The 12,393-nt window shown below is 41.6% G+C and overlaps 1 protein-coding gene across 1 annotated transcript in view; it reads right to left on the bottom strand.

The window, feature by feature from the left end:
• Positions 1-3,523: 3,523 nt before the first annotated feature.
• The window catches only part of LOC139455476 (protein MTO1 homolog, mitochondrial-like), a 191,453-nt gene continuing 182,583 nt past the window's right edge, over positions 3,524-12,393 (bottom strand). The window contains exons 13-17 of the mRNA XM_071237026.1: positions 10,524-10,686; positions 8,269-8,387; positions 7,103-7,199; positions 5,084-5,138; positions 3,524-4,557 (exon numbers count right to left, since the gene is read on the bottom strand). Of these exons, the coding sequence (XP_071093127.1) occupies positions 4,420-4,557; positions 5,084-5,138; positions 7,103-7,199; positions 8,269-8,387; positions 10,524-10,686 (572 nt within the window). The 3' untranslated portion in view covers positions 3,524-4,419. The remainder of the gene's footprint in view (positions 4,558-5,083; positions 5,139-7,102; positions 7,200-8,268; positions 8,388-10,523; positions 10,687-12,393) is intronic.

The following is a 12,393-nucleotide window of genomic DNA, read 5'->3' as shown; positions in this document are numbered from 1 at the left end:
TAAAATTTATCTTTTGGGGCCACAAGAAGCGGAACGTGTACTTAAATCTAGCTCTCTGCCTTTGTCGCGCTTTGCTCTAACATAAAACAATTCTAGGGACATAATGTATTCTGCACGTCATGTAATAAATTATAAAAATGAGCCGCGTGTCCAACGTTTACCGAAGAAAATATATTTTGACTGAGGAATGTGTCTGGTCCAGACTGCCGTCATGTAGTTTGAATATTGCTGAGAGCGGCGTTAAACAAGAAAGAAGTTAAGAAAATTTACCATTATGGTCTATTTAAAGTACATTTCAAAATAAAATGGAATATGATGACTGTGTGTATACAACGTACATGTATTCAACATTGAAAGTTAACAAAATCATATCAGATTGCTGAAAATGTTTCTTTAGACAAACATGGCTGCAAATGATTTGGGACTATATGAAAAATGGGGCAGTTCACTCACACACTGTATTCATACGCGGTTTCTTAAGTTACATTATTGATTAAAAATACGTCAAAAACATCAATTAGTTTAAAAATGACATTATATGACAAAGTAGCTATTACCCTCGTGTGTATCGGTATCGTAAGTAACATATATCAGGAATAAGAAATTATATACTGTGCCCACCAAAGGCTGGCACAATACTGGGGGCACTGGTGGCCCAGTCGTCTAAGGCACCGCGATTCGCTGTGCAGAGTTGCGTCCCTTGGGCACACCGGAAACCTATGATTGTGGATTCGAATCCCGGCTCGCCCCGATTATGTTTCAAGGTTTGTCAGCACCATACCCGTGCTCGTGGGTTTCACAGAAGTGGTAAACGTCTGAGACCAGCATCACTTCGGGCTTTCCTCCCACATTAAGCTGACACGCCACGATATAACTGGAATACTGTTAAAAGCGGCGTGAAACCCAACTCACTCACTCCTCGCATAATACAAGCTTAATTCTGAGCACATGATACTTATCATGGTTTATAGACGGCGATCCCCATAATGCCGGTATTAGTTACAGTTCTCTTATCTAAACAAACTTAATCCGCTTCTCTACGTTTGGTAACGCTGTTTTCAAGAACACATTACTTTGTAAGGTATTTGGTTATTACGATGACACATAAATGAATTATTACCCATAGACAGTATTAGAAATAACAGAGTTCATAAAAATCCAATTTGCACTGGTGCAAACATCACTTAAGCGCACCACTGTATTGTTTTCGTCATTGTATCGTCATTCGAATCTTATTGTGACATAAAGTCGTAATGACGTCACATTAGAAATGACGTCATATCTGAAGATTTGTCGATGTCATTCAATCTCACGTTCGGCTATTGGACACGTATGGCAAATACGATGGTTATGCCATCAGGCGTCTGACTTGAAGTCTTGAGATGTGATCGTGTACGAGGTGGCTACACCAGATATTGACCTACACTGTTGATCATTTAACTGTGACATGGGCACAACGTTACTAAGACACGAATGTGTTGGTCTGTCTACCTCATTCCTGACAGTTTCAGTACTTATACTACCTCTATTTATCCCCAGTTATAGTCCTTGTAGACGCGGGCGAATAAAGTTACTTTTTTTCTTTGCTAATGTTCATCTTATAACACTTTTGATTGCTTTTGGTTTGCTTTCAAGCTTTTTCTTACCCGTATATTTTCTGATTATCAAAATATCTTGGTGGTACGATACTTGTGGCGAGGTGTATACTCTCCGTGACTTCCCCTTTTTTGGGACAGTACACAGGATCTCATACCATCACTGGACTATTGCAGACTGCGCCGTTCAACACTTCCTTGCTTCGATTTGCATAAGGTATTGATTGTTTATCATTCGAAAGGCGGTGCATATTTGTACGATAGAGGTATCAAATCTATGATAACAGCTCTGACCTTAACTCACACTAGGTCATAAAACAACAGTTTGTCTAAAAATATATTCCATCAAGGAAATGTCATTTTAGATTCTATCAAAATCCCAGAAATACAAAATTCTCTAGCTGGAAGGGGTGGTTGAAAAGTTGACAGTATCTATGACTGAGTTGGCTGGTAATAATTTTTCAACATAATCCACTCCCAGCTCCACACACTTCTGCCAACCATACTGGATGCTTGAGTTGGTTTCCTCCTGGTGTTGTCCAATAATCGTTAGTTCGAATGCCAGATTCATCCTGATTATGTTTCTAGGTTTGTCAGCGCCACAAGAGCTCGTGTTTTTTACCAAATTGGTAATCTCAATTAATCAGTGATGTGACTGAAATAATGTTCCTGTAAACCAAACTCACTGCTCATTGACCAGCATACACTGTCGGGGACCCATTCTAACCTGGAACCCCCACGACCAGGTTATGTTGCCGGGGACCAATTCTAACCTGGAACCCCCTCGACCAGCATATGTTATTGCGGACCTACTCTAACCAGGAATCCCGACGAGCAACATATGTTATTGGGGACCTACTCTAACCTGGAACCCCCTTGACCAGCATATGTTATTGGGGACCTACTCTAACCAGGAATCCCGACGACTAGCATATGCTATTGGGGACCTACTCTAACAAGGAATCTCGACGACCAGCAATGCGCTGCCAGGGACCTATTCTAACTCGGAATACCCTATGACCAGGTTATGTTGCCTGGGACCTATTCTAACCCAGAATCCCCATGACCGAGCTATGTTGCCAGGGACCTATTCTAACCCAGAATCCCATGACCAAGTTATGTTGCTGGGGATCTATTCTAACCCGAAATCCCCCACGACCAGGTAATGTTGCTGGAGACCTATTCTAACCCAGAATCCCCATGACCGAGCTATGTTGCTGGGGATCTATTCTAACCCAGAATCCCACAACCAAGTTATGTTGCTGGGGATCTATTCTAACCCGAAATCCCCCACGACCAGGTAATGTTGCTGGAGACCTATTCTAACCCAGAATCCCCATGACCGAGCTATGTTGCTGGGGATCTATTCTAACCCAGAATCCCACAACCAAGTTATGTTGCTGGGGATCTATTCTAACCCGAAATCCCCCACGACCAGGTAATGTTGCTGGAGACCTATTCTAACCCAGAATCCCCATGACCGAGCTATGTTGCTGGGGATCTATTCTAACCCAGAATCCCACAACCAAGTTATGTTGCTGGGGATCTATTCTAACCTGAAATCCCCCACGACCAGGTTATGTTGCTGGGGATCTATTCTAACCCCGAATCAACATGACCGAGCTATGTTGCTGGAGACCTATTCTAACCCAGAATCCCACAACCAAGTTATGTTGCTGGGGATCTATTCTAACCTGAAATCCCCCACGACCAGGTTATGTTGCTGGGGATCTATTCTAACCCAGAATCAACATGTGGTTGTTGGGAAATACAACATGACAACTGAAGTGACAATGAACAGTGTATTTTGTTCTAAAATTATTTACAAAATAAAACATCACTAAAACATATTCACATGGTTTTTTTCAAAACAATCAAACACATGAAAGTAATAATTTACGTGGTGCTTATACAGCCATGGGGTAGAACATATCCACCCAATAAGAAAAGTTTCTTAATACAAACACACTAAGAAATATGTTTGGAAGTCTCTGGATGGTGTATAGCTAAGCATATTTACTTGTTTGTTATTTTACACTGCAGACAGCAATTTTCAGCAATATCCGATCAGCCCAGTACAAAAAAGAGTCTGTGCCAGACAAACCAGTGATTGATATCATGAGCCACATCCACTGCAGTCAGATCGCCTCCATGGCCTAGTGGATAGAGCGTCTCAGCCCAGAGAGCAGCCGGTCAGTGGTTCTATACCTGCCTGTGTCATACCAAAACACACTAAAAGATGGTACATGTAGTTGTTGTTACCCTTCCTGGTGCTCAGCTCAGCATTTAGGGGATGAAACAAAGTCGGCTCAGCTTGGAGCCAGTATCTCAGTGGGCTAGCACTATAGATTTAGCATTAGTGTGGACTAGTGCAAGCAGCCACACACACACACACACACACACACACACACACACACACACACACACACACACACACACACACACACACACACACACACAGAGGTACCATGAGATTCAATCAGTTGTTTCTCATCCAACTTTGTTGCCTCTCATGACAGAGTATTGGGGACCCGGGCCCACTTGCACAAAGCGATCTTAGCGTTACGACTATTGTAAGCCTATGTTAAAGTATGGGAGTTAGGATCATCTTAGCGCTTAGATCGATTTGTGCAAGTAGGCCCTGCTCAGAGTCAGAATTCAAGTACAAGGTTAATCATGTAGGGCATAGATGAAGATTTGAGACACGGATATCCATAGATACCAAATAGGAACCAGTCCTGAACATGCAACCATAGTTTGACATCGGGAATCTGCTTTTATTGTCAAACAAAGAATTGTTGACTTCCTGGCACCAAAGTGATGTTTATGAAAGATCTTCTGTTGTAGGTTGAGAAGCCATCTTGCTGTCCTTGACCTTGATTCGGGTTCTTCTTTTAACATGTCGCAGAAGAATCAAGATGGCTGCTGGTGTCATTCCTGGTATTCTGCTAGCCGAGGCAATCTGGAACATTTCGGATGAAAGCCTGATGGCCAATCTAAAGGCAATCACTCATAAATTTCATATAGTGATTGATGATAAATTATGAGGGGCGGTCGGGTAGCCTAGTGGTTAAAGCGTTCGCTCGTCACGCCGAAGACCCGAGTTCGATTCCCGACATGGGTACAATGTGTGAAGTCCATTTCTGGTGTCCCCCGCTGTGATATTCCTGGAATATTGCTAAAAGCGGCGTAAAACCATATTCACTCACTTGATAAAGTATGAATCTACACATTTATTCATGTCTACTGTCATTCACCAAAGGTTAGGTGAAATAATCAATTATTCAGACCGCCTCAATGAACGCAATGTTAAACCCATTTCACTTCACTGCATTATAAGTGAAATGTCTTTTAAACCCCATTTCACCAAACGCCATATGAGTGAAATAATATTGAGCGTGAAGACAAATCACCATTTCACCACAGTACTATTGAACAAGTCATTTAAAACCCATTTCACCTCATCAGTTATTTGGATATAAACTTACAGTAGCTGGCCGGGCTTCTGCAAGTTTGCTCTTGGCGTCGGTTGAAATGCTCAAACTGAAACAGAGGGTCAAATATATGTGGTCACAATCGATGCAAATTCCTGTCAGGGTTTTACATCATTTGAACAGCCACACACCATCACAGTTAGTTAGATTTCAATCTCATTAAAATCAAATCTTCGTTCTCGCTATCGCTAAAGAAATATCTGAGGACATCCCAGTAGGGATCACGTCAGAACAACCTTTAATCAGAGTGTCGCTTACCAGATCATGAAAGTGACAGTCAGAATGTGATTTCTTATCATGCATCCTCGAAAACTTTAATACGGGGTATTCCGAACGATAGTTACGGGTTTAACGACTGAATCCATACAATCTAAACCCTCTATTAGAGATTCCAGAATGTTCTTTTGTTCAGGTTTCAAATTTTTAATGGAGAATTTGTCAAAATATGTTTCCAAGCGTAGTCGCCAATTTGAAATTAAGGATGTAAAGCACGAGAAAGCTTCCTTCTGATTGGTCATTCCATTGGTCGGTCAAAGTTCGCGCAAGGTTGGTCTGACGTGACCTGTAATAGGGATGTCCTCAGATCTTTGTTTAGCGGCAGCAAGAACTTAGATCTGATTTTAAGGAGATTGGTTAGATTTGGGTGTATCCTGATTGTACCACAATAAATCATGTTAATGCTTCTCATTATTAATATGCAAACGTAATATGTCGCATGAATCAAAGGATGGAGAGACAGCAGCATCTCAGAAGGATAGATCTCATACAATAACAACATTGTTCCCATCTTCCTAAGGCAAGGGCGTTAACTGACTACAAGAGTCCAATTACCACCCTTGCTGAACTATGCTGGAATTTCATGGCTCGATCGTGGCACAACCAGTGGCTATTACGAGTTATGTCCCTCCTATGTGCTCCTATTGACCAATCGAAACCCACCTCTCATATCACTAGCATTTGCTTCAAACAAAATGGCAGCACCCAGTCAAGATGATTTGATCAATAATCAAGTTCCATCTACTGTAACAAAATGGTCTAACCTTGCAAAGTGCATAAAATCATTTGAGCACCTTGATTAAAAACATGAAAAGATTGGGAAAATATTTGTCGACGCCCAGTTGGCATTATACAGGCTTTGCAAATTCTGCAGTTGTTGGAAATCTGCATGTTGAAATCCATGTTGTTTACGAACCGAATGTCTAGTTTGTTGCATGATTTTGATTGGATCATGCATAGACTCATTAGTCCAGCCAAAATATAACTCTGGAATTCCAGGCTAGTTCGGCATGGGTGGAAACTGGACTTCAGTCAGTAACCGCCCTTGCCTAGGGAAGATGCAATGTGCCATGCAATCACATCATGGCGGTGCCCCTATCAAAGCAAAGGGAGAGACTCGACCTCTCTGTTTCTATAAACTCAATCTGGATCTGGCTAATTTAGCCATGGTCACATCACCATTAAATCACTGTTAAACTTCCTTGAAACTAAAGTGATATAGTTGCCAAGCTTGTTGAGGATGGCTGACAGTAGAGGTACAGGACATTGCACTTCATGGATATTGGATTAAGAGAGCAAGCTCATTACAGGGTGAGTTGGATTTAATGCCGCTTTTAACAGTATTCCAGTTATGTCACGGCGTGTTAGATTAATGTGGGAGGAAAGCCCGAAGTGATGCAGGTCTCGGATGTTTACTACTTTGGTAAAACACATGAGCACCGGTATGGTGCTGATAAACGTAGAAACATAAATCTGACGAAACTGAGATTCGATCCCACAATCATACATTTCCCGCATGCCCAAGGGATGGTAACTCTGCAAAAGGGGCACCTTAGACTACTTGGCCACCCATAACCCCCTTTGGGATTAGCATCTGGCTGTTTGATTAACAGCAATTAAGTGATTGAATTGGACAGTAACTTAGGTTCTAGACATTAAGATGACATGATATCTGAATAAGAATTTATACACAGTTGGCCTACTGGCACTGATATACGAATAAGGGAGATAACTGACCTATCATAGTCGAGATCATCAGGCAGGAGGAGTTCCTCATCCTGCCTGACTTCCTCCATCTCCTCCAGCTGGTCCTTCAGCTCATTCACATATATAGCTGGAAAATAATGCATTGGGGTCAGAGTGACAAATAATGCATCAGGGATCAGAGAGAAACCAGCTCAGAATTCTGTCTTTGACCATGGGCGCCATGTTAAAGTCAGATCAGATTGGGGATCAGAGGGGCAAATAATGCATTGGGGATCAGAGGGGCAAATAACGCACTGGGGATCAGAGGGACAAATAATGCATTGGGGATCAGAGGGGCAAATAATGCATTGGGGATCAGAGGGACATATAATGCATTGGGGATCAGAGGGTCAAATAATGCATTGGGAATCAGAGGGACAAAAAATGCATCAGAGTTCAGGGGGGCAAATAATGCATTGGGGATCTGGGGACAAGTAATGTATTGGGGTCGAGTGACATATAAGGCATTGGGTGTCAGAGTGACATATAAGGCATTTGGGATCAAAGTGACATATAAGGCATTGGGGTCAGAGGGACAAATAATGCATTTGGGGACAGAGGGACAAATAATGCATCAGAGTTCAGAGGGACAAATAATGCATTGGGGATCAGAGGGGCAAATAATGCATTGGGAATCAGAGGGACAAAAAATGCATCAGAGTTCAGGGGGGCAAATAATGCATTGGGGATCTGGGGACAAGTAATGTATTGGGGTCGAGTGACATATAAGGCATTGGGTGTCAGAGTGACATATAAGGCATTTGGGATCAAAGTGACATATAAGGCATTGGGGTCAGAGGGACAAATAATGCATCGGGGATCAGAGGGACAAATAATGCATCGGGGATCAGAGGGACAAATAATGCATCGGGGATCAGAGGGACAAATAATGCATTTGGGGACAGAGGGACAAATAATGCATCAGAGTTCAGAGAGACAAATAATGCATCGGGGATCAGGGGACAAATAATGCATTGAGGATCAGAGTGACTTGTAAAGCATTTGGGCATAAGAGGGGAAAATAATGCATTGGGGATCAGAGGGACAAATAATACATTGGGGATCAGAGGGACAAAGGATGCATCAGGGATCAGAGGAGACTACTAGGTGCAAAATATCTACAGTAGGATCAGGCTGTGCTCCTAATTGTACACTACCTTCTGTCTTTAGCCTCTCTTTCAGCTTGGTGTCATCATGCAAGAAGCCAAGGACCTCCGGGAACACCTGGATCAGCTGCTCCACTGTGATGTAGGGCAGACTCAGGAGCTCAACACCACTGCACACAATAGCAACATTGGTTACAAGGTAAGGTGAATGGGGCTTAATGACGCACTCAAGATGATTGCACTTATACGTGACATGCATGCGTGTGGCTATAATGCCAGTTTTCTAGTGTTAGACCACTGAGATGCTATGCCATAGTATGACATGAATACCCCACTCTTACACAGTCTACTGACTCTGAGCCAACCAGTCCTTGTTAGACCCATGAAGATCATGGAATAGACTAGGTCTTCTGCAACCCATGCTTGACATAAAAGGCTACTAACAGGATCGGGTGGTCAGACTCGCTGACTTGGTTGATGCATGTCATCGTATCCAAATTGCGAAGATTGATGCTCATGATGTCAAAAACTGTTTTTTCTGATCCCGACTCGATTATTTACAGGCCGCCGTCATATAGCTAGAATATTGCTGAGTGCGGCGTTAAACAGCAAACAAATAAAAAAAACATGACACACATATATTGCCAGCTGGGTCTTTGAGGCTGTGAGTGAGGGGCATAAGTCATATCACCCAAAACAGAAACTGTATGCGGGAAAAAGTTCTACATACAAAGACTGCAGTGAGAGTCTTGATAATTGTATCACCCTGACCTCAACCCTGACCCTGAATATGGATATATAGTATTTAACACGTCCCATTTTAATTCTGGAAACCCATTTGTCCAGAAACTCTCCATGCTGTGGCCAGTCTCGGTCAAAGGTATTTCCCAAATCAACATGCTGTTTTCATGGGTACATACTAAGGAAGAAAAAATGAGAAACAAATGTTTCGAAAACTCAAAATTTAAATTATGTCACCCATGCTTGGAATATTTTATACAACATGATAATACCAAAAAAATGATCATGGAGTACTGTGTTCTTGCTCGCCTTTTGGTTGATTCATGTTATCGCATCCCAATAACGGGGATCGATGCTCATGATGTTAATCATGAGTTTGTCTGGTCCAGACTCATATTTACAGACCGCCATCATATAACGTCGTTAAATAACAAATATACAAACAGTCCTTGTTAACTTCAAGTACCTCCTCTTAACGTCTTTTGGAATTACGCAGACAGGGATTGAACCATTGACCTTTCCGGTCTCCGAGCAGATGCTCTATCTACTAGGCCACAGTGTCAGACTTGGTTGGTTATAGACACATGACACATACGGTTATTATGGATGAGTGAGTGAGTGAGTGAGTGAGTGAGTGAGGTTTAATGACACTTCAAACAGCATTTCAGATATATAACATTGTGCAGCTTGATGGTGGATGAAGGCTAGAAGCGATGCATGTCTTAGCAAGTTCATTATAGGGTGAGTGAGTTGGGTTTAATGTTGCTTTAACGGTATTCCAGTTATAGCACATCTTTCTGAGGCAAGGGAGTTAACTGACTGTAAAAGTCCAAATTCCACCCTTGCCGAGCTAGGCTGTAATTCCAGAGTTATATTTTGGCTGGAGTCTATGCATAGTCCAATCAAATTGTGCAACACAACTAGACATCTGGTTCGTAAACAACATGGATTTCAACATTCAGATTTCGATTGACTGCAAGATTTGCAAAGCATGTGTACCGTAAACTGGGCGTCGACAGATATTTTTTTATGTTTTTAATCAAGGTGCTCAAATAATGTGATACACTTCGCGAGGTAAGGCCCATTTTATTGCAATAGATAGATCTTGATTATCGATCATCTTGACTGAGTGCTGCTATTTTGTTTGAAGGAAATGCAAGTGACATTAGCGATGCAATCGGATTGGTCAATAGAAGGGACATAGAAGGAACATAACTCGTAATGGCCACTGGTGCTGCAACGACTGAGGCACAAAATCCAGCATAGTTCGGTAAGGATGGAAACTGGACTTCAACACCCTAGCCTCAGGAAGACGGTTATATCATTGTATGTCAGCCTAATGTGGGAGAAAAATTCGAAGTGATGCAGGTCTCAGACGTTTACCACTTGGTGGAACCCATGAGCACAGGTATGGTGCTGACAAACCTAGAAACATCGGGAGCGAACCGGGATACAAACCTATGATAATGGCACGTTCAAAATATTAAACATTCCTGTTATAGTTGAGAACAAGCTAAAACACTGATCGCCTTCCAGTTTAAGAATTCCCCAGACAACATTGTTACTTTTTGGTGTTCCTGTTGTTGGTGGAAGGCAGTTTGAGGAGCTGGAACCAACGTGCCAAGGTCATCGTCAGGGACGACAGCACTGCTACAGCTTCCTCCAACTCATGACGTGATGCTTCCGACCTCCGGAACCTGACCTCTCTGACACAGCCAACCTCGTAACCTGCAGGAACAACTACAGTGGTGACTTCAGTGTATACAAGCAATGAGTGTATACATGTTTGTTGATTTGTTTGTTTATTGAAGAAATAAACGACACGTGGGTAGTGGTTTATTCTCCCTGCAGTGTTTTATTTAAGTATTGACTGTGTATTTTTGGCGGTTCATTGAACTGTATGAATCCGCAAAGCAAATTCTTACAAAAGTTTGCACATCGATTTTCCGATTCATACCTCAATGAACTGAAAAAAATACACAGTCAATGCCTATAATTAAATTCGACAACGAAAACATGTTTTATCTACAATTGTTTATCCAAAAGCAGTTGAATATGTGAAAGCAGACAAAAATGACGAGATTGATAAACATTCCAGATGTAGGAATACATACTGTGATATGAATCAGGTGATTGTTTAATTTATGCACATAACTTGACGCGCTTACAAAGTCAGTAGCCAATCAACGGAGAGTACGATCAAAACAATGTTCACACAGCAAAAGTCAGACTGTAACATGCCGGAACAAATATGTCCTGGAGAAGGCAGCTGTTTCAAATGACATTGTCAGTTACCGCCAGATTCAAACATTAGGTCCCTGAGAACAGGAAGACACACGTTTTCTGTTCCATTCCTTCTCGGCCTTCGGTCTCAAAGGTTTTTTTGGACAATGAATATGCATGTATTTCGCTAAATGTCCTGTGCATGACGATACATGTGAGCAGACAGGGAATTCCCTTGACTGTAATACTGGGATTCCCCAACATTCTGTAGAAATAAAAGTAGTCCGCTTCAGTGGGTGTGGCTTAATTATTTACAGTCATTGGGAAATGAAAGTTCAGCTAATCAGAATGGAGGAATTTCGAAAACGGAAATTTAATTATTGTTCGATAAACAGTGTCCACGAGTCATTTATTTGGTATATGAGATATCAACATTATGTACAGCCTCTAAAGCCTTTAATAATTTTTCACCAAATTTTAATATTGATGACTGTCTGAATAGAATCTGACCTTCGAAATGTCGGACAAGTCCATTTTACGAACAGGTGGGCTAAGTTTGGTATTTCCTGCATATTCTCACAATTCTCACATCGATTCTCTGTACCTTTTATCCCCAATCTCCGAATGTCATATCTCTTCCACTTTTGGATGGGATCCTTCAGCCATTGCGTATACATTTTGTATCTACATTGCCATTCTACATGTATGGGGAACAACTCAATAGACCCCTCCCTCTAAAAAATGACATTGTCCAATTTACGATGTCATAGAGTTGCGAGCGCATGTTCGAATCTCCAGAAATGACGTCTTGATAGAACAATGTTTTATCGTGAAATATACCACGCTTCGTTCTTCATTGCAATATATCGCATATCTATCTTATGTTTGTTGTTTAACACCACACTCAGCAATATTACAGCTAGGTCATGGCGGCCTGTGAATAATCTTGTCTGGACTAGACATCCAGTGATTGATATTGTGAGCAGCGATCCTTGCTTTCAGTGTATGATGACACGCTGTTGCCACGGGAGATTATACCAGTCACATGTAGATACAAATTATACATATCCTACTTTAATCTCTGAGCTCTTTGATTTTTGAGAAGATGATAATTTAACATTTGTAGATACATTTTTGAAAATTCTACAATATGTCTTATTTTTACAATTCTGCACCCTGAATACATCAGAGTATTAATATGGTTGTACTCAT

This window comes from Haliotis cracherodii, unplaced genomic scaffold, assembly GCF_022045235.1.
Source record: "Haliotis cracherodii isolate W230 unplaced genomic scaffold, xgHalCrac1.p SCAF_11, whole genome shotgun sequence".
Lineage (NCBI taxonomy): Eukaryota > Metazoa > Mollusca > Gastropoda > Lepetellida > Haliotidae > Haliotis > Haliotis cracherodii.
This window is presented reverse-complemented; position numbering and strand designations above follow the sequence as displayed.